Here is an 18,943-nt window from a genome sequence, read left to right on the forward strand (position 1 = left end):
ACAACTTAGGCAAGAGCACAGACATGAAATCCTCTAAAAATAACTACAATGGAGGTGTGTCATGTGGCGTCTTTACAGAAGCTGCTGTTAACCAGCGGGACGTGTCACAGAGTGAACAATAATGCTGGAGTTCATCAGCTGGTCATGCACTCATTAGTATACTGCTGCAAGTGGAAGTGGTACCTGTACAACTTTAGCTGCAGATGGCTTTTTCCCAATCTCACCGTCACCTCATACTAATGAGGCGCTGATGAAGAAATTAGACTTCACCAAATCAACCAGAAACACCACCAGTCTTACATTACAAAGTGGAACAAAGCACTCTTTTATGAGTAGCAGCAAAAAAAAATTGACTTTCTTCACTGAAGGAGTAGCAAAAGTTGGGGGGCTGTTTTACTGAGCCTAAGAACTATTAAAGTTCAAAACTGTGTAAGATGGCAATTGAGAGAAAAATGAAAATGAGATGTGAACCAAAGATTTAAAACGCAATCATAAATGCACTGATGCAGCGATTTTCACTGATGCAGAACATATCGTTAAAAACTCATGTTCTAATCACTGTAATTGCTCTGGCTTAAAAAAGAATGAAATAAAACGGGGGGGTTGTCATAATTTTCTGTGCGCCAGTGGAGGTACAAAGTAAACAGTGCCGACCATTCAGAGACAGGAGGAGAGGACTGAGCTTGGGATAGTAATCAATATACAGCTCTGCCAAAGGCCTACTCACCGCCTCCACCTCAGCTGGATCATACCACACGTTGATGTAGGGGTGCTGTAAGGCCTCGTCCACCGATATCCGTTTAGCGGGATCGATGATCAGCATCTTAGACAGCAGGTCTCTGGCCTGGCTAGCTGTGGTTTGAAAAAGCAAACAAACAAAAACATCTGGTTGAGATCACAAGGCAAGAAAAATGTCCTCTAATATGCCAAAGGGAACTCAAACCACGATAAGGCAGAAAGGGAGAGAGAGAGAGAAATGGATGAGATTAAAGAGAACAATAAACAGCAGCAGCTTGTCAAAGGAAAGCAGAATCTCACAAACCCTCAATCGCATGTGGGTTAGCAAATAAACAGAGCACTTTTGCTGAAACAGATCTCTGGAAAACTCATGTGCAGATAATCCTGCAATGTTTTATCAACCCTCCAGATCTCTCTTCCTTTCTCAATCTAATCAGAATTCAAGATTCTGGCTTGTCCCATATTCGTATCTGTTTATCTCTGATCTGATGCAAAATTTAGGTCTCAGGCTGATTCACTCAACTTGGTCTGAAATAATGCATCTTAGATATCACCTGCACCCACTGGTGTCTTTCTAAATGCAGTTTTATTGGAGCATCAGTATGTAAAACGCATTGTGTTTGACAAGGCTTCTCGACATCTGACAATGCTGCCAGCGTCAGCTCAGTCGGTCAGTCTCTCTACCCTCAGGCCCTCTTGGACTGATCTGAAATGGAGAACCCTTAAAACACACACCGTCCCTCTCCTACACACACTGACCCCACTATAAATAGCTCTACAGCAGCAAAGGACTGAAGAAACGGAACTGAGAACAGAGAAGGAAGATGAGCCGGGCGCACCGTCTGCATTTTTCAGCATCGACACGTCGATAACAAGAGGATAGTAAATCTGTAAAATGACTCCTCTATCGCTCTCCTTCCACCTTTCCTTATTCCTTGTCTGTCTTTCTTCGCTTCTCTTCATCCTGCAGTGCTCTCTGTCTGTCTCTTCCTCCCACAGTTCAAAAATACCAAAGCCCAAAGGATGTCTGCCTCAGTTCGTACCTGTGACGGTACAAAACACACAAAACAGCAGCACTTCAACGAGGTCTCACAGCCTTCCCACTGTCTCTGTCTCTGGGTGTGTTTCCTTTAACACTGCCACGCACAGCAGGAAGCAGCCAGAATACAAAAGAGATTCATGAGAGTTTTAGCAGACGGGAGCTTTGATGTGGGAGCGGGGCAACAGAAAAAGCATATTTTGCTATATCTCATCGAAGGGAATTTCCACTCTTTAAAAACTGGGAAGAGACATCGCATTTCTCAACTGAGACAGACAGATATGAACCATGTCTTGTTCAACCTTCTGCATAAGAATAGGTTGAATTCACCAGGGCTCACAGAGCAGGCTTCAGAAACGCATTTTAGTGAAAGTATTTCAGTTTAATGTGGAGGCTCAAGGGCAAGATATAACAAAATAAAAGTTCATTTTTATGAAATAAAACTATAATTTTCTGGTCAACTTTTATTTAGTCCAAAACCACAGTAGTGCTTTGAGCTAAATGCTCAAATTAGCATGCTAACATGCACACAATGAAAATTGCCACAGACATTGTTTTGCAGGTAGAATGTTAACCATGTTCACCTTCTCGGTTTAGCGTGTTAGCATGCTAGCATTTGCTAATTATCACTGGAAAGAAAGTGCAGCTGAAGCTGATGAGAATGTCATTACTTCTGCAGGCATTTAATCAGAAACTAAAATAATGGACAAATTGCCGCTTTGACCTGCTGACCTGCTGTGCTAAGTGAAAAATTAAGGCATTGCCAAAGTTATTATAATTCATCCTGAGGGGCACATGGGTGTCTGTTAGGCATACTAATTTTGTGGCAGTCCATCCCATAATGGTGGAAACTTTTAACTAATTTCTCTTATGACAATAGAGTTAAGCAGAGGTGCTCCAAGACTGATTTATACCAGGCGTATACCATTACATCCCTGCAATCTGATAAAATGAGTTCAATCATAGAGTCTCACCTTTGAGTTTGTTGTGCTCAGAGTCAGCAGGGAAAAGGCAGTCGGGGAAGAGCTTGGGGAAGGTGAGGCCTGCGTACTTTGGCCGATTCTCAACGTAGTTCCTCACTGTGGGCTGAAGTTTCTTCATGAACTCTGGCGAGGGTGTGCCCAGCTGCTCAATCACCTTGTTCCACTGGTCGATGTCTGGTGCGGTGGGTCAGGATTAAGGGAAACACACAGCGTCCTGCATGCCTCATTGTCCACTCAGATACTACTCCCACACACATACGATGTGTGAATACAGCAGTTTTCTTTTGTCTTACTCATTAAAGGTTTGCCTGATGGTAATGGAAGCTATGAGAACAAATAAATAAATAACAAACCAGTGGACAGGTCTCACCAACTTACTTACAGTATTTCTGATCTGAAATCAGCTGAATCCATCGAACCCAAAAAAGAAGCATCCACGTGAAAAGACAGAAGGTTGAAGTGCACCTGTACTGTGCTTGTGTTTGTGTGTGCAAATATGGCTGTGGGGTACGTCAACATGTTTCCTCTCCCCGCTGATGATAAATATTTCCTGTCTTACCCCTCCACACGCAGATTACCTCCTCCTCTCCCCATGTTCTCACAGAGGCTGCCAGTGAGGCAGTTAGCTGCCAGAGCCACCAGAGATCCCCATTACTTCATCTTGCTGGAACGCCACACACTTCCACCTCCTTTTTGTCTCCATTGCACATTGGCCATGATCCACACGGCGCTCAGTGAGGCGATTTTTTCATCCACTAAGGTTCTTATCCATGGCTCTTTGGCAAGTTGTTGGATTCGCTCAGACAGCTAGAGGTGTTTTTCCACAGAGTGTCGGTGCATGCTGCAAAATGCATAACGCTCCACTGTGTTTGGAGTTACTCGTGTCTTGAAGCATCATGCATCTGAACCTGACTGCTCTCGAGAAAACGCTGTGGGGTTTCTATGATATTCAGGTTTACATGTGAAGCAGAGTGAGGTCAGAAGGATACGGTCAGTCCCAGGGAACAGCACTGTCCCTCTTATCACCTCTCCAAAGATGCAGCCGACTGACCACATGTCCACTGGGGTCACACACCGGCACATGCGCACGCACACACACACACACACACACACACACACACACACACACACACTCGCATTACCAACACCTATCAAAAATCTACCTCCTAACTTACATAAAAGTCAATTTTACAAGTTATAAGCCTGTATCCCTTGATTGGTCACTCTTCAGACGTTAAGAGCCAAAATCCTCTCTTTTATGCTCTTTTATTTGGAAAGTCATCCTGACCTCAGGGGAGGTTACATAAATTTATCCCATCAAACGTGATTTGAAGAACTGTGGACCTCATGTCAGGGGACGTCTGCGAGCCAATGGGAAGAGACCGGGGTCCCAATACGTGATGTGGTTTTACCGCTTTTTCATTTGACCAGATTTGAAAATGGCCATATTTCTCTGCTTAGTTCTTTATGTAATGTTCATTTAACGTTGTTGTCAGGTTAAAAAAAAAAAAAAAAAAGTATTATCCCCTGTTGTGTGAAACAAATACATACTGACTTACCTAAAAAATACAACCTACTTGACGTCACATAAAGTGATGGTGATGTTAGCCTGCTGCAGAGGCTACATACACAAAACAAAACTTAACATTTATGTTTACATTGACATTGCAGGTCTAATGTATTCACTCTTATCCTAGTTACATGAAGGTCTTAACTTTCCTTTCACTATGACTCTCATTCCTAAAATTACGTAATATTCTGCAACTTGTACAATATGCATTAGATGCCATCACATACAGTAGCTGTGTATGTCACCAGTAATTCCTGGTCTATATGCCACATGTACTCCAAATACAACTTGCCCCATTGCCATCCCTCCATAGCCACTTATTTACCACACTGCTGCACTAAATGGCCATCGAACACCTCTCCACCCTCAGGCTCGCCGTGCTGTGACCTGTGTGGGCTGACCGCTATCCTATATCATCATTTGACAAACACTCAGGAAGGTGCAGATAACTTCAGCCAGGTCAATACTTCAGGTCGAAAAGTCTATGAAGTAAATTAAGATTAGCAACAACAGGGTACCCGTCCAGAACTGATCTATAAACAGAAGATTAACAAAGGTGTGCATGACTATGGTTCATTGATCTACAGTGAGAGAGGATGGAGTGTTAGATGGTAAGAATTCCAGGTGTTTGCGAGAGCGGAGACAGAAGGAGAGAGACATTGCAGAGCTCATTGCAGGGGTTTTCTAGTTCTCCAGAGCATTAATTTTTCAGAGACTGCATGATCAGGGATGTACAGACCACAGCATCAGCCAAAAGACACGCTGCTCTTGTTTTCCACCCACTTTTCTGCCTCTAAACAACTTACAGTAAAAGCGTAATTTTAAGGTGTGAGATTGGTGGCATTTAATATTTTTGTGAAAACATCAAAAATGCATTAGCATCGCTCAATATGCTCTGATCCTGTCTGTGGCTCTCAGCTTCAAGGCCATTTGTTCCTAATGAACACTTACAAAATGTGTCTTGAGTATATACATTAAAAAAAAAGAAAAAAAAAAAGCTAACGGGGGTAAATCCAAATGCATTTTGTTTGGGTTTGTTTCTGGGTGAGGATTTGGCAAGCTGGTGAGTATTAAGGCAGCAGGATGGGGTGTGTGAGACAGACTCAGTGTAAACTACAGAGCCTGTGTTCATCACATGAAGGCATGTATCACCCAGTGCAATGGTGCGGCTCATTCATATGTTATTAATCGTTTTATATGTCAATGAGGAATTAGCTATAAGGCTTTGGCTGCACGGACAACAATACTCGCTTGCAGCATCAATTCATTGTTGGTTTTGATCTTGTCATAGATTTGACAACAAGACGCTACAGAATAAAAACTTACCCTTATACTTCTTCATTATGGCAGCCGTCTCATTTGTTTAGTTAGACGCTAAAATGCTAACAGTCTACACCTTTAACCTTTGAACTTTTTCTCAAGTCAGTTCAACTAAGCTGCTATTAGCAGATGTTAAAAATGAATATATTAATCATTCATTATTATTCATTGAATGCTAAATACCTATGTCTGACTCACATGTGTGGGCGCTCTCAAATGGCAAGATGTACTTCACGTGCACACACATGTGCACAAACTCAGCATGAGAACTATTTATCCAAATCCATCCCTCTGAAAGAAGTCATCCTGAGGATGCAATTACAGCCCCCTCACAGCAGGAGAGCACACCAGGTAGCACTCCAGAAACACTCTGAATAACACACAGAGAACTTCCGTTTGCCAAAGTGCGAGAGTGAATAAAGCTTCAAGGGTAATTCCTTTATTTTAAACCTGGGCCCTATTTTCACATACTTTGGGGTCTAAATGGAATTAGTCCAGTTGCTCGCCTCAGCCGGCAGTCACGAAGTGGACTGCACTAGCTGCAGCGTGATCCTTGGAGGAAACTGCATCTGTCAAAGTACGTCCACTAAGTGTTTGGTTTTGCCACCGACAGGCTCAGATTGTTATTCTAAGTGTCAGGCAACATTATAGAAACAATCCCTGGAGAGATAGACCTTTTCAGACAGCCATTTCCTACGGGGAGCTGAAGCTGTTTTATCGCTCTCTTCAAAGCCACCAGACTCCTTTGAGAAAAACAGTCATTTTACCTCGCAGAACACAGCAATTGCTGGTCTACCACTGCCTCAATTGGTTAGTTTTTTGTGTTATTGTGTAACTTTCATTTTTTAAAGGGTTAGTTTAAATCCAAGCTAACATTTTGGTACAACGTACACATTAATTCAGAATATGTAAAAATATGGGCCGGCTTGATAAATACCAATATTTCGTTCAAACATACTGACTTGAGAATTTATGATGCTTCTTCTATAACGTTATTGCAGGTTAAATTAAAAGTGTTAAAACAAGATCAGTTGGAATTGATACGAACATGTGACAAAGACAGCCAGATGTGAGCGTGTGTTAGTTCACCTCTGTAACATACAGAGAACATCAGGCCAGGTACTGAGTGATCTTCAAAGGGAATGTAACAGAGAAACGCAAAATGATGCCAAATTTACCAAAATACCACGTGAAGGGTGTGTTATTATTACTGCTGTATGACTTAAATGCTTATATTTTTAAAAGGAAAAATGGGAAAAGTATCTGTAGCTGCTGTTTCATCTTTCCTGACACTCTTAAAAGGCAGCTGAATCCACCTTGAGTGAGACACTTGAAACTCAACGTCGATGGCGGCATTTAGCACAAAGAATGATTGATTTTTGCATATATTCCTGCAGACATAAACCTATAAACAAAAATAGTGTTACCATCAGATAACGCCACTGCGTGTTAACAAGGATACAGTCCCGCCCAGGGAAGAGGATTTTGTGGCGCACCATTTCTCCCATAATGCACCCCACCGACCATATATCCACTGCACGCGTAGAGGTGAGCAAAAGAAAAGAGAGGTTAGTGTTAGACACATCGAGTTTTCTGGGAGAAGAACAGTGATTAGAAACTAGCTGTTACTCAGTGAGGAGAAAATAATTAGTGAGGAGCATGTTATACAGAGATACACTGGAATGGAGGCAAAGAGCAGAGGAAGGGAAAAGCAGAGCCTTAGACGGACTAACAAGAGGCAGGAAATTCAAAGCCTGGGAGTCCACACACTTCCATCCGTGAAAGGAATATGGCTAATGAGTCATAACTCAGCTGGCATTCAATCACAAGTCTGATGTTCTGGGGGCTTGTAATCAGTGACTCATACCTGCAACACTTCAATTCACTTTAGATCATTTGCAAAGTGCGACTCCACCGGAACTGTTTTCCAGATTTCACAGATAAAACTTTGGTGTGGGAGCATTCATGGGTGATTTTTTTCACTCATTTCCTGATCATTAATGCCCATGAAAAGACAAACGATTGCATTTTTTAGCCGCAGTCAGAAGCTGCTGCTGTGTGTTCCACTGCAGGTTTTACTGCAAGAAAGTCATCGGCTCCCATCGGTTTAAAAATACATCACGCTCGCACAGACATGCTGCTGCTTTAATGTAATTCACTTCATAAAATGACTTTGTAATGCAGTTGCTTCAGTTTTTAGACTACAGGTAGATGCTGGCTCCCAGTCTGTATTAACTTTAGTTTCCCCTCTTCACTGCCGCCACCAGAAAGGGAAGAAATAGCTCCAAATAAACTCCTTTTGTGATGCACTATATTGGTAAATATTGCTATGAATCAATCACTGTGAGCTGTTTTGATTTACTCTGGCAAAAAACATCACTTGGCTTGAGACTTATTGTGTGCATTAATAACAAGAATAATACGTAGACTACAGTGTTATCCCTTCAATATCCCTGAATTTGATCCATGCAGGCTCAAATGCACAAATTCTCACCGTTCTCTTTGTATCCCATGCCCAGGATAACCTCTGGGGCTCTGTAGTATCTAGTCACCACATAAGGGGTCATCATGAAGCTGGTGCCTGCAGTTCTGGCCAGACCAAAGTCCAGGATCTTCAGGGTGCAGTCTGACTTCACCACTATATTGCTTGGTTTGAGGTCCTGGAGATGGGAAAAGACTGGCATGAGAAACTGTGTGTAATTAGGTAAACCTTCCTTTCTGCTGACAGGTTTCAGTAGACGGTCTCTTTAATGGAATCACTCATTTGCTTTCTTGCCTAGCATTAAACAAGAAGATCAATACCACTCTCATTTATGTCTGTTAAATACTGTATTGTTACCTTTAGCCTAGCTCAAAGACTGGAAACGAATGGAAACAGCTAGCTGTAAACTCTTCACCTACCAGCACATCTAAGGCTCAGCAATTACCATGTTATATCCTGTCTGTTAAATCCATATTTCTAGGCTTACCTTTGGCAGAGTGAGAATTACTGTTTCCTCTTGTTGGCAACCTTTATGCTAAGCTAAGCTAACAGACTGCGACAGCACATATTTACTGTACAGAGATGAGAATGGTATCAATCTTTTCATCTAACTCGACCCTAGAAAACCTGCTTTTTTTAGCCACATTTAGAAGTTAATAAGAACTATCTGAGGCTGTAAATAGTGAAACAATAATTTGGTTTGCTTTCGTTTCCTTGAGTGATGATTACTTTTTCCGATAATCTGCAATTGCCATTTCCTCGTGCACTGTGGTAACTCCCTGGTGACCGGGGGTGGGTGTAAAAGGCCATGTGCTTCCTCAAATTAAACAGCCAGTGAGGAGGAGGAGGAGGACGTAACACATGTTATATTCCCTATCCTACTTCCCTTTGTGTAGGTGCTTTGTCCGATCAGTCAAATCTGCTGGTGCACTGACATGATTGCTTGCAGGCTTCCCACCTCATGAACACTGCCAACAGTGCTGGCTGGGACAGCCGGCAAAGCCAGCTGGAAGCACCAGGGATTAAACCCTGGTCAATGCAGTTTTCTCTGTGCCACCTGGGAGTCTCGGATTGCCAAATGGGTGACCAAGGTGATGTCAAGGTTTATGGCAAGTCTACTGATGTTGGACAACAGATTGCTGCCCCAAAAGATATAAAAACACACAACGCATATTCAGGAGTTAAACAAGAAAACCGAGGCGTCTTGCTTTCCTACCCTGTGAATAATGCCGGCTGAGTGCAGATGTTTGATACCACACAGCATCTGGTAGAGCAGGTAGGACATTCTCTCGTGGTCAAGCTCCATCTGAATCACCTGGCACAAGTTGGCATCCATCAGCTCCATCACTAGGTACCTGAAAAAAGGGTTTTATTGATGAATGAGTGGCTGACAGACTTATCAATTGCGTGACTGATGAGTTATTCGGCATTTGTTGAGTTGGCTGTCAACTAAAATACGAATAAGCGAACGTCATTAACAGATCATTCTGCAGCCCTTCTACAATTTCTGGCTGACAAATTGACACAAAAGACGTATGAATCCCTCTCATGAGTTGCTTCTAAATGTGAACACACACTCATTCATCATTCAGTATGAGAACAGGATACATCCAGCAGCCTCATATTACACCTACAGTACTTTCACTGACTACACTTCTCACAGCTGCAGGTGTGAAGGAGTGATAAGCACATTATGCATAATAGAATCAGTCCCATTCTGTAGTTATGTATCAGATTAAATAAAAACAAGTAGCCTTTCTGCGCCTCTTACATGAGCTAAATTAATAATTTTCATAGAAATGTAATTATGCAAAGACAGGTTTACTATACTCACACATCCTGGAATTCCTCTAATGATTTCTGTGGTGTGAAGACATTTAATAAACTGATAATCTGAAGGAGAGAAGAACATGGAGACGATCAGCATATGGCGGTTAAAATCTGAGTTACATCAAGGCAGGGGGATACAAGTCAGTAATGACCCTGATGAAGGACACTGCTGAGCGAGAGACAGAGAAAACCGAAGAAGTGAGTTTGAACAAAAGACCGGGGATGAATGAGGATGAGGGGAAAAAGGGACAGAGAGGAAGAAAAGGGAACAAACTGCAGCACTGGAGATTACATTCATGCCTTGAAGTGCTCTCTGTTTCACTCTCCTGCTAGTTTGGTACATTTCTGGAGGCACTGAATTTAGCACGGTCACAACATTGCAGTCGCTCTGCTCTGTTTTGTAGCAAAGGGATTTATCAGGAACCGAAAATAGAGAGTGACTGGGGTAAAACCGCTTCATTTGGACAATGGATGCATTTTCCTTCTTCCTGCGTTCCTTCCCAGCCCTCTTACCCCTCAGCTGAGTCACTTACATTTTTGTGATTGACACATTTCATGAGCACCAACTCCCGATATGCCCTCTTGGCATGGGTCTGGTTCTGGAAGGGTCTGCTCAGCTTCTTGATGGCTACATTTCTGTCCAGGACAGCATCATAGCCCGCACTGCAGACGAAACACCACAGAGAACAGCGGAAGAATTTAGTATTCATAGCTGGGTGAATCACGCTGTGCGCCATTGCATGACATTGTGCCAATCCACCCTGAAAGTCATCGGTCAGAAAAACAAAAGGATTATTTTTCACATCTCGGAGCAAACAAAGACGTGAGAAAAAAGATGACGGGCGGCTTTGTTTGAAACTCGTCATTTGGTCTGAAGAATCTTTTTCTCCAGAGGTATGACCTTTTTAGTATCAGAGAAACATTCAAATCACATTCAGACATTTTGGGAAATGAGCTTATTTGCCCTCTCGCCAAGTTAGATGAGCAGAGTGATATTGCTGGCAGTCTAAATCAAATCCACTATTAACACTCATACAATTACTATCTCGAGCTATACACACTGTGTTTCTATTTTATTTATCCTCTATCTGACCAGAAAGGCCCCCTGAGATACAAGATGGCTGCACAAACAAAAACAAAAAAAACAAAACAGGTTTCATATTGAATATATTAATGCTATTTTCCACTATTTAAATGATGTGATTACAAGTCTACAAGTGGAACAGTTTGGGTAGCTATCTTGAAATAGTCCCTGAATATTCCTGAGGAATAACAGGAGGTTTTTCTGTTTTTCCCACTCTGCTGACATTACATGAACGCAGCAGAAGATGCTAAGCTAACACATTTCACATTCGGACAGACCCAATGCTAGCTGCTCCAAGCTAAGCTAAGCTAAGCGCCTCCCAGCCCCAGCTTCATGTTTACAGATAAGAGAGGTATCGATAACCTTTATTATTTGTAATTTTTCAGGTTTTGTACTGATAAAATTTGCTCTTTAGTTAGCTTTAGATGTGCTGGTAGGCAGATGGAGATTCTAATATTATTCCTGTGGATGTTGCTGTATTATAAACAACAATAAATAGCACAATACAATGGAGGGATAAATGTAAGTTATAGCCTTGATGGTTTCTTTTTCCACAAAGTGGCTCAACCCATTTTGGAGGTCATTACAGCAGAGTGAGTTCTCTGCTGGCTCAACACAATCCCAACCCCTGAGAACCTTTGGGATTTCAGCTCTTTGTGCAGATTTATGTTTGCTTTCAATGAAAAGCAGTACCTAGACGAGAAGAAACAGCCGTAAAGCTGCCATGCACATCACATTCTCAGCTCCGTCTTAGACTGTGCCTTTTCTGACAAATTCCCCCTGAAAGATGCTGCAAATTGAGTTTCAAGGCATCTGTATTCAGGCTCACTGCAACCCCAATCAAGATGACGCCGCGTGTGGGTTTGTGGGCTGGATGCACTGTGGTTCTCCGGAGACTGCAGACCAGGGGTAGTGTGTGACCATGGAAACAATGGAGCCTTCATAAAAGCATTGATCCAATAGGGATTTGAGCCTGTCATCGCTTTTCTCGCTGAGTGAAAGATGATGTCATGACCAGCTAAACTACTTAAAGTCTTCATCCCTCCTAAGATGCTTCTGAAAGCTCATCCTGACCGAGCGCACAAGTCATGAGGGCAGAGATGTGCGCAGATTGGGATGTTTGTGGACGACAACATTGGCAGAGTGAGTCTTTGCTGCGCCAGTGACACAAGTTTTCCCTCATTAACATGTTCTCAGGCTTTAGAGGCTCCTGATTGCATACGAATAGCAGAAAACCTACTTACTGTACAGACAGATTGCTCTTGGATGTGCGTTGTATTTTTCTGTGTGCAGTCGGCTGCTGTGAGTGCATGCATGTTATAACGTAGAGTAGAGAGGAATTCAACTGTCTGTGCGAAATCAAACAGATGTTTATGTCATTGCGATTATGGCATCCATTTGGGGATTAGGCTGAAGATAAAGCATGGCATAGTCACCATCATATTGTGACAAAACCATTCTTTCAGCATAAATACACACGTCACAGTCTTGTGATATGATGCTGATGTGCTTGTTAACATCTAAATGAGACTATTTCCATGGTGTGTCCCATTTGATGTCTATAATCGGTAGGATATTATATCAGTCGTTGGGGTCTTATGTGGCTTGGTTGTGGTAATACCATCACCATATGACACCAGATGACAGCTGTGGGCAGAGCCAAGTAGCACACAGCAGAGCAGGTTAAATTAGATTTGCACTGTCTCCCTGCCATCCATCTCTACAATATCCTTCAGATGGGCCCAGTCCCAGCATTAGCAGTTACAGCCCGTCCAAGCTCCTTTGCAAATGCACGAAATTGCTTTGGAGCGGAAGGGGAGAAGGGCCGAGGGCATGGGAAGCAAAGGAAGGACAATGAAGGAGGGCGAGTGGAGGGCAGGGGGTTTAGAGTGCTGAGAGCCAGAGATTTTTCAAACTCTATATAAGAAGCTAAAAAAATGTCAACGTGGGCCTTTCCAGAGGTTCTCTGAGGCAGGTGTAGCACCGCAGCGACACTGCATCAACATAAATATGACTTAAAGGTCTGTTCAGTCATGAGAAAGACTGTAAGATGCATTCCTGTAAGTGGAGCCTTGGCAGCGGCTCCACTGCATTCTGACAGGGCAGGCGTGAGATGAATTACAATGAACACGAGCTCGCTCTGCAATCCGGATTAAGGATTCACTTAAGTGTCCATGTCCTTATGGTCCTCACATCCATATTCTAAACAGATCTGTCATCAGCTCATAGCACTGCAGAGGATATAAGCTTATAGTGAATGAAAATATCATAAAGGGCCACATGCTCCACATTTGACAAAATAATGGCACAAACGTCCTGATTCCTCTACTTTTTTTTACCTTTTGACTTTCTCAGCTCCTACTGAGGAACACTACTGACGTTTTGACACATAATTACAGTAGCAGCAACAATTATCTTTGCCTTTAATATAAAATATAGTTCACAATTTCTTCAGTTCATAGGAGGAAATGGGTGCACTTCTGCTTCAAAAAGGGCCATAAAATTCATCAGAATAATGAAGACACGAATAGATTCTTTCGCTTTTTTCCCGCCGGAGAGGAACCAGTTTCCTCAATTTGCTTTCAGGAAACAAACAAATTACCACCTCATTACTCTGTGGTTCAGTTAATCAGTACTTTTTAATTACGAGTACATTTAATTGAGGATGTTGAATTTGAAATAATAAGTTTGGTGCCACTCAGCTGATCATAATTTAAAATATAGGCCTGTTTTACTGTTGTCATTGATTGAAAACATTTAACTGCATCATAAAACATGAGTCATTCAGATTCATTTGCCCTTTTGAAAGAACATCTACCTGTTGACCTTTAGAGGATTAAAACACAAAATATGTCCAATCCTTTAATAAAACTAATCAGGCTTTTGATAAAATGTTTATACGTTGACAAGCTTTACCCTGAGATGATCTATTCTCCGTCATCACAACATTTTTGCAAAGATGAGTCACACAGCTGCACGCTGAGCCTCCAGATGTTACCACTGGTCAGACATAATGGACCCACATCAGGGTTTTCAGGAGAACAGAAAACATGACTTTCCAACTGCCAGATTGCGCCGTTATTAATCACAGAAACGTCATGCAGTTTTCCAAAATTACATTTCGCCGCCCTCACACACAGTGAAAACAATAAGCAGAGAATCTCCTCCCTTAATAATCCCCCATAGCAATAAACTACAAGCCAATTAGAAAGACAACAATCAGCTAAAAGAGATAATTGCGCATTAAATACTGCATAAAAAACACACCAAATAGCATGATATGATGTAAAACAGCATGTAAAAGACATTCACTGTTGAGTACCTACCAGACAATTCCCTGAGCTCCAGAGCCAATGGGCTTTAAATTCTGGTAACGTTTTAAAACTGTGAAGGTGGAGTCTCCCACTTCCACACTGTAGAACTGGTTGTCCACTTTGCTTTTGCTCATGTTGTAATGTTTGGCAATATATGACACATCCACTTGTTTTCCAAAACCCTGCATGACGTAAAGACGACAGAAAAAAACACTTTAGTGCTGATGAAGATGATTTACGTGTTTACTTACCTGACAATGAATGAAACACCTGGAAGGGAATCGTTAGGTCATAAAAGAACAGCAAAAGATAGCATCAGTAAATCAGTTAAATAATCAAGTCAATATGTATTTAGCTGCTGCTGCATCAACTCTGCATTTATACGAGTCTATGTTGGTACTTTTCCAAACAAAACGTGTGTTCGGGGGCAACTTGGTAAAACTGGAAAGGTCACATAAACAGGACAGGACATACAGGACAGCTGAGTTCACACTTACACTGTTTCCATGCAGAACTGTAAACTCTACAACAGCCATGGAAGGACAATAGTGCCACTTTACTGTATTAACTAGACTAAAGGCATTATTCTTTTATGAACGTGCACACAATAATCAGGCTATAATTACTTGGGCAGAGCAGTTGAACAAATGGTGCCACAACAAAAATATCAGTTAATTACAGACTGGGTAATTACAACACAGCTCACAGAGCAAACAAAGCTGTGTGTTACTGAGGGGAACAAGTTTGAAACACTTCCCACAAATGGCATGAAAAATTAATACATGTCACTGTAATACATTTAAATCCAACATAGCTGGCAAATCATCCAAAGCTATGATCTAATTATTCCAACACACTGGACTGCAGCCTTTACTGTGCAGCCAGCGGTACCTATAGCGGCTACTGAGCACAAAGATTCACACGCATGTGCAATGCAGACACTCCATGCAAAGCGTCTTAATAAGTTGAGCTACAGTGGAATAGCCTGTAGCAAACCACGCAATCCTCACACACGCTTGTGATATAGAGTGCACGGTTTATGAAATTACATCCCCACAGGAGTTTTTCATTTCCACTGTTACAACTCAAGAGGAGGTGAGCGATTAAGCTTCAGGTAGGAAGTCTCTTCGCCGCTTTTGTCTCCAGTTGAGATCACAGTGTCAGATAAACACTCGAGGTGTTGGATGTAATGGAATATCCGGTCCACCTGAATTAATTTTAGCTTTGCATGAAATTAATTTCCACACAAGGCTGGGAACTGTTCACCTTCTGACAAAGATCTTTTCCGTGAGACATTAACACTAGAGCTCCTAATTGCTGGCGGAAACCATTTTGGACTTCAAATTAAGAATTTAACAGGATTATGCCCCATTTTATCTTTATTCTTAAAGAAATGCTGCAAGTGTTTGTAAACTCAAACTGTCATCTCACTTTTCACATGCAGAAACACAACAACAGCACAACATACAGAGCAATGAAGGGGAAGTGGTAGTGAATGGGTACTGTACCTTTTTTACCTGTAAGGAACACACACCTGACAAAAGGCTATCTTCACATCCAGGATTGGTTGGCTGCAGTTATATAAGAAATGTCTGCTCATAAATACCTGCAAGACACAAAGAGAGGAGGGCCAGAGTCAGGGAGCGACTGTGAGCTGCAATCTTGCATATATATGAGGGGAAATGAGCTGACCCCGAACAAACTGCGCTCACACACAGACGGCCGGACCTTCATCTACATCTGGATTGATCACTTGCAAAACACGACACATAAAGTGATGGACTCCTTGCTTGGTGTGGGATTGAATCCTCCCAGAAAGCACACTGCACTTTTCTCTCCACTCTGTCTCCATCATTCTAAATAAAGGTGAGAAAAACAACAAGATGCCACTACCCACTCCTCGAGCTGACAATATATCGATTCTTCACAATATCATGGCTACAGTGACCAATGTCGTTGTGTTTCAAGATGCTGGCATGACTTGGGTTGAAAAATGACCTGAATAGTTGGTGCTACCGAGGACTGAAAGACAATATGTCTTGTGTTGATGACTTCCTGGCAAGCCGAACCTATTATTTCTCCTCCTCTTGCTCATATTTTTTTTTTTTTGCCCCCTAGAGGAACAGATTGACATTTTGTGAAACATGTAGATGAGAGGATTGATATCACCAAGTGATGGAGACAAGTATTCAGATCCTTTACATAAGCAAAAGTACTAATACCACACTTTGAAAATACTCCATTACAAGTAAAAGTCCTGCATTGAAAACCTTACTTCAGTAAAAGTGTTGTTATCAGAAAAGAAACACTTAAAGGAACAGGAACACTTCATTTTTCATGTTTTCGGACAATTTCAAATTCAAAACCACCAAATTTGGAGATATGTGGTTTTCACTGGACAATTAGGGTATAAAAAACAATAATCTGAAAAGATGAGAGATGTAGTGGAGTAGAAGTATAAAGCCGCATAAAATGGGAAGTACAGGTACCTTGATATTGTACTTAAGTACAGTACTTCAGTGAATGTACTTAAATTCCACCACTGATACCTCTTTCATGTTAAATATGAAGCAGCCGGTTAGCTTAGCTTAGCATAAAGACTGAAAGCATGGAAACAGCTTGTCCAAAGGTAACAAAATCAGCCTGCCAACACCTTTGAAGCTCAGTGATTAACACCTACTCTCACCATGAAATAAGTTTATTTCCAAAAATGTTGACTTACTCCTTTAAAAAGCTTTAATATGTATCTATAATATATAGATTATTCAAAGAAATGAAATTAATGGCCGAACAGAGTTGTGTATCTCCATTTGAATGATAAAAATAGTCCAGTCAAGCAAAATAATAGATATTTCTTCTCCTCACCGACATTGAAGGCACTCACATTATATTACTCTGTCACTAAAATCATTAACCTCTTCAACCTTCAGGGGACCTGTGAGCTGTGAGTTTGTTTAGACACTGACAAGATTATGCACGCAGTTTCACAGGGTTATATTTAAAACTGCTTTCAAACATGCAACAAGCTTTCAAAGAGCTTCTGCTGTCAGGCATTGCATTTGCATAAAAACTGCGTAGCCAAGTTTGGAGGCTTTCACTGTGAAGTAGCCCAGCAGCCAATGGGTCAATTTGGTTTAAATGTAGATTTGCACATTTTCTGGAGCTTTTTCATTGGCAGATGAGCCCAAAATATTTCAAGGGAGGAATACAGAGGAAAGAAAGCTCAGAACAATAGTGGCTCCCACATGAAGCAGGAGATAGATAGGCAGCAGCCGTTGCCCACAGTGACTCTGGCTTCAAGGGTTTTCCAGGTAATGAGGCTCCCACTGTGCTAATGATCGTGTCCTCTGAATAAATTGATATGTGTCGTTAATGTTGGCAGTGAAACTAATAGCGAAACGATTTTTGCAACAAAATGTCCCCAAATGGTTCGGCGTGTCCTCATTTTTCACAGAATCCAGAACAGCAGCTGAAATGACGCGGCTCTGCAGTTTGCTGTCAGGAGGTAAAGGCGGGACGTCTCGGACACGACTGCATCAACATCCTCCAGCAACGTCGCAGGCAAGGTTGTAGCGTCTCCTCTAAATCCAAACAGAGCGGCGTCGCCTTAACAGGAAGATGTGGGACATAAAGGTGTGAGATATCTGGTTTGGCCTATTTAGGTTGACCTTCACACAGAGAAGTGATCGCTGACATTCCCATTGAGCCTGCTGCATTTGTATGGGCCATATGCCAAAGCAGTGCACGCCCTCAAATGTGGATTTATGGACTGATTCATTATAGTACCTGTATTACTGGAGGAAGCAGAATAATCACTCACCGACTGAAATGAGAGTCAAAGGAATAAAAAGATGAGGCGGGGGCATAATAAAGAATGAGTAATAATGCACAGGGCAGGGTATTATGTGAGGGTTTTAGCAATCCTTTAAACCGCTGCAGCCATTTCACATCACAGCTGCATGTTTGACATGACTAACATTGCTGCCATGACATGAACCAGCACAATATTTGCTATTAATCTAACAGGTCAACACTGAATAAGCCCCGCCACCTTGCTAGCTACATCTGTGCTGCTTTAATCTTTAGCCATCTGTGTACATACAATATTAAACCTATCACACAGCCAAAATGTTTGTCTTCCAGCAGAACACACTGTAATGATTCAAACACCGCCCGGATCTTCTATGGAGATCAGGCTGTGTGGGCAAGCCGAGGTAACTTGCTAGTTAATGCTACATTCATGCACTAACACTGATGATGGTGGTTTTCTTTTTATTTCACAACATAATCACATGATATCGCTATAAAACAACAACATGAACGTAGAAATAGCTCATAAAATTGCTAAATTGTAACTGAGCTGTTCAGTAAATGGCTGATTAATGCACATTAAATAGCACAGACCTCTCACCAATAACAGGACAAATGTATGCTCAATATGTGGTTTCACCAGAATGAACCCTGCCTGGATGTACTCATACACAGTAATTACACACAGTACTGATAAAAAGAAATGGCGCCAATTCAACACAATATTTGGTGAGAAAGAGAGAAAAACAGAATCATAGCTTTTCCTTCTTTGT

The 18,943-nt window shown here is 41.8% G+C and overlaps 1 protein-coding gene across 30 annotated transcripts in view; it reads right to left on the reverse strand.

Moving 5' to 3' along the window:
* Positions 1-18,943, reverse strand: part of mapk10 (mitogen-activated protein kinase 10) — a 37,378-nt gene that overhangs the window by 8,475 nt on the left and 9,960 nt on the right. For 15 of the 30 annotated variants that reach the window (XM_076757542.1, XM_076757536.1, XM_076757524.1 and 12 more), the window contains exons 2-10: positions 15,895-15,966; positions 14,373-14,542; positions 10,496-10,625; positions 9,967-10,025; positions 9,349-9,487; positions 8,145-8,310; positions 7,113-7,184; positions 2,752-2,934; positions 728-852 (exon numbers count right to left, since the gene is read on the reverse strand). In XM_076757542.1, the coding sequence (XP_076613657.1) occupies positions 728-852; positions 2,752-2,934; positions 7,113-7,184; positions 8,145-8,310; positions 9,349-9,487; positions 9,967-10,025; positions 10,496-10,625; positions 14,373-14,542; positions 15,895-15,966 (1,116 nt within the window). Of the gene's footprint in view, positions 1-727; positions 853-2,751; positions 2,935-7,112; positions 7,185-8,144; positions 8,311-9,348; positions 9,488-9,966; positions 10,026-10,495; positions 10,626-14,372; positions 14,543-15,868; positions 15,967-18,943 lie in introns of all 30 variants that reach the window. The other 15 variants (XM_076757551.1, XM_076757531.1, XM_076757544.1 and 12 more) reach the window with 2 other exon arrangements.

The sequence above is a fragment of the Chaetodon auriga genome, chromosome 19 (genome assembly GCF_051107435.1).
Source record: "Chaetodon auriga isolate fChaAug3 chromosome 19, fChaAug3.hap1, whole genome shotgun sequence".
Lineage (NCBI taxonomy): Eukaryota > Metazoa > Chordata > Actinopteri > Chaetodontiformes > Chaetodontidae > Chaetodon > Chaetodon auriga.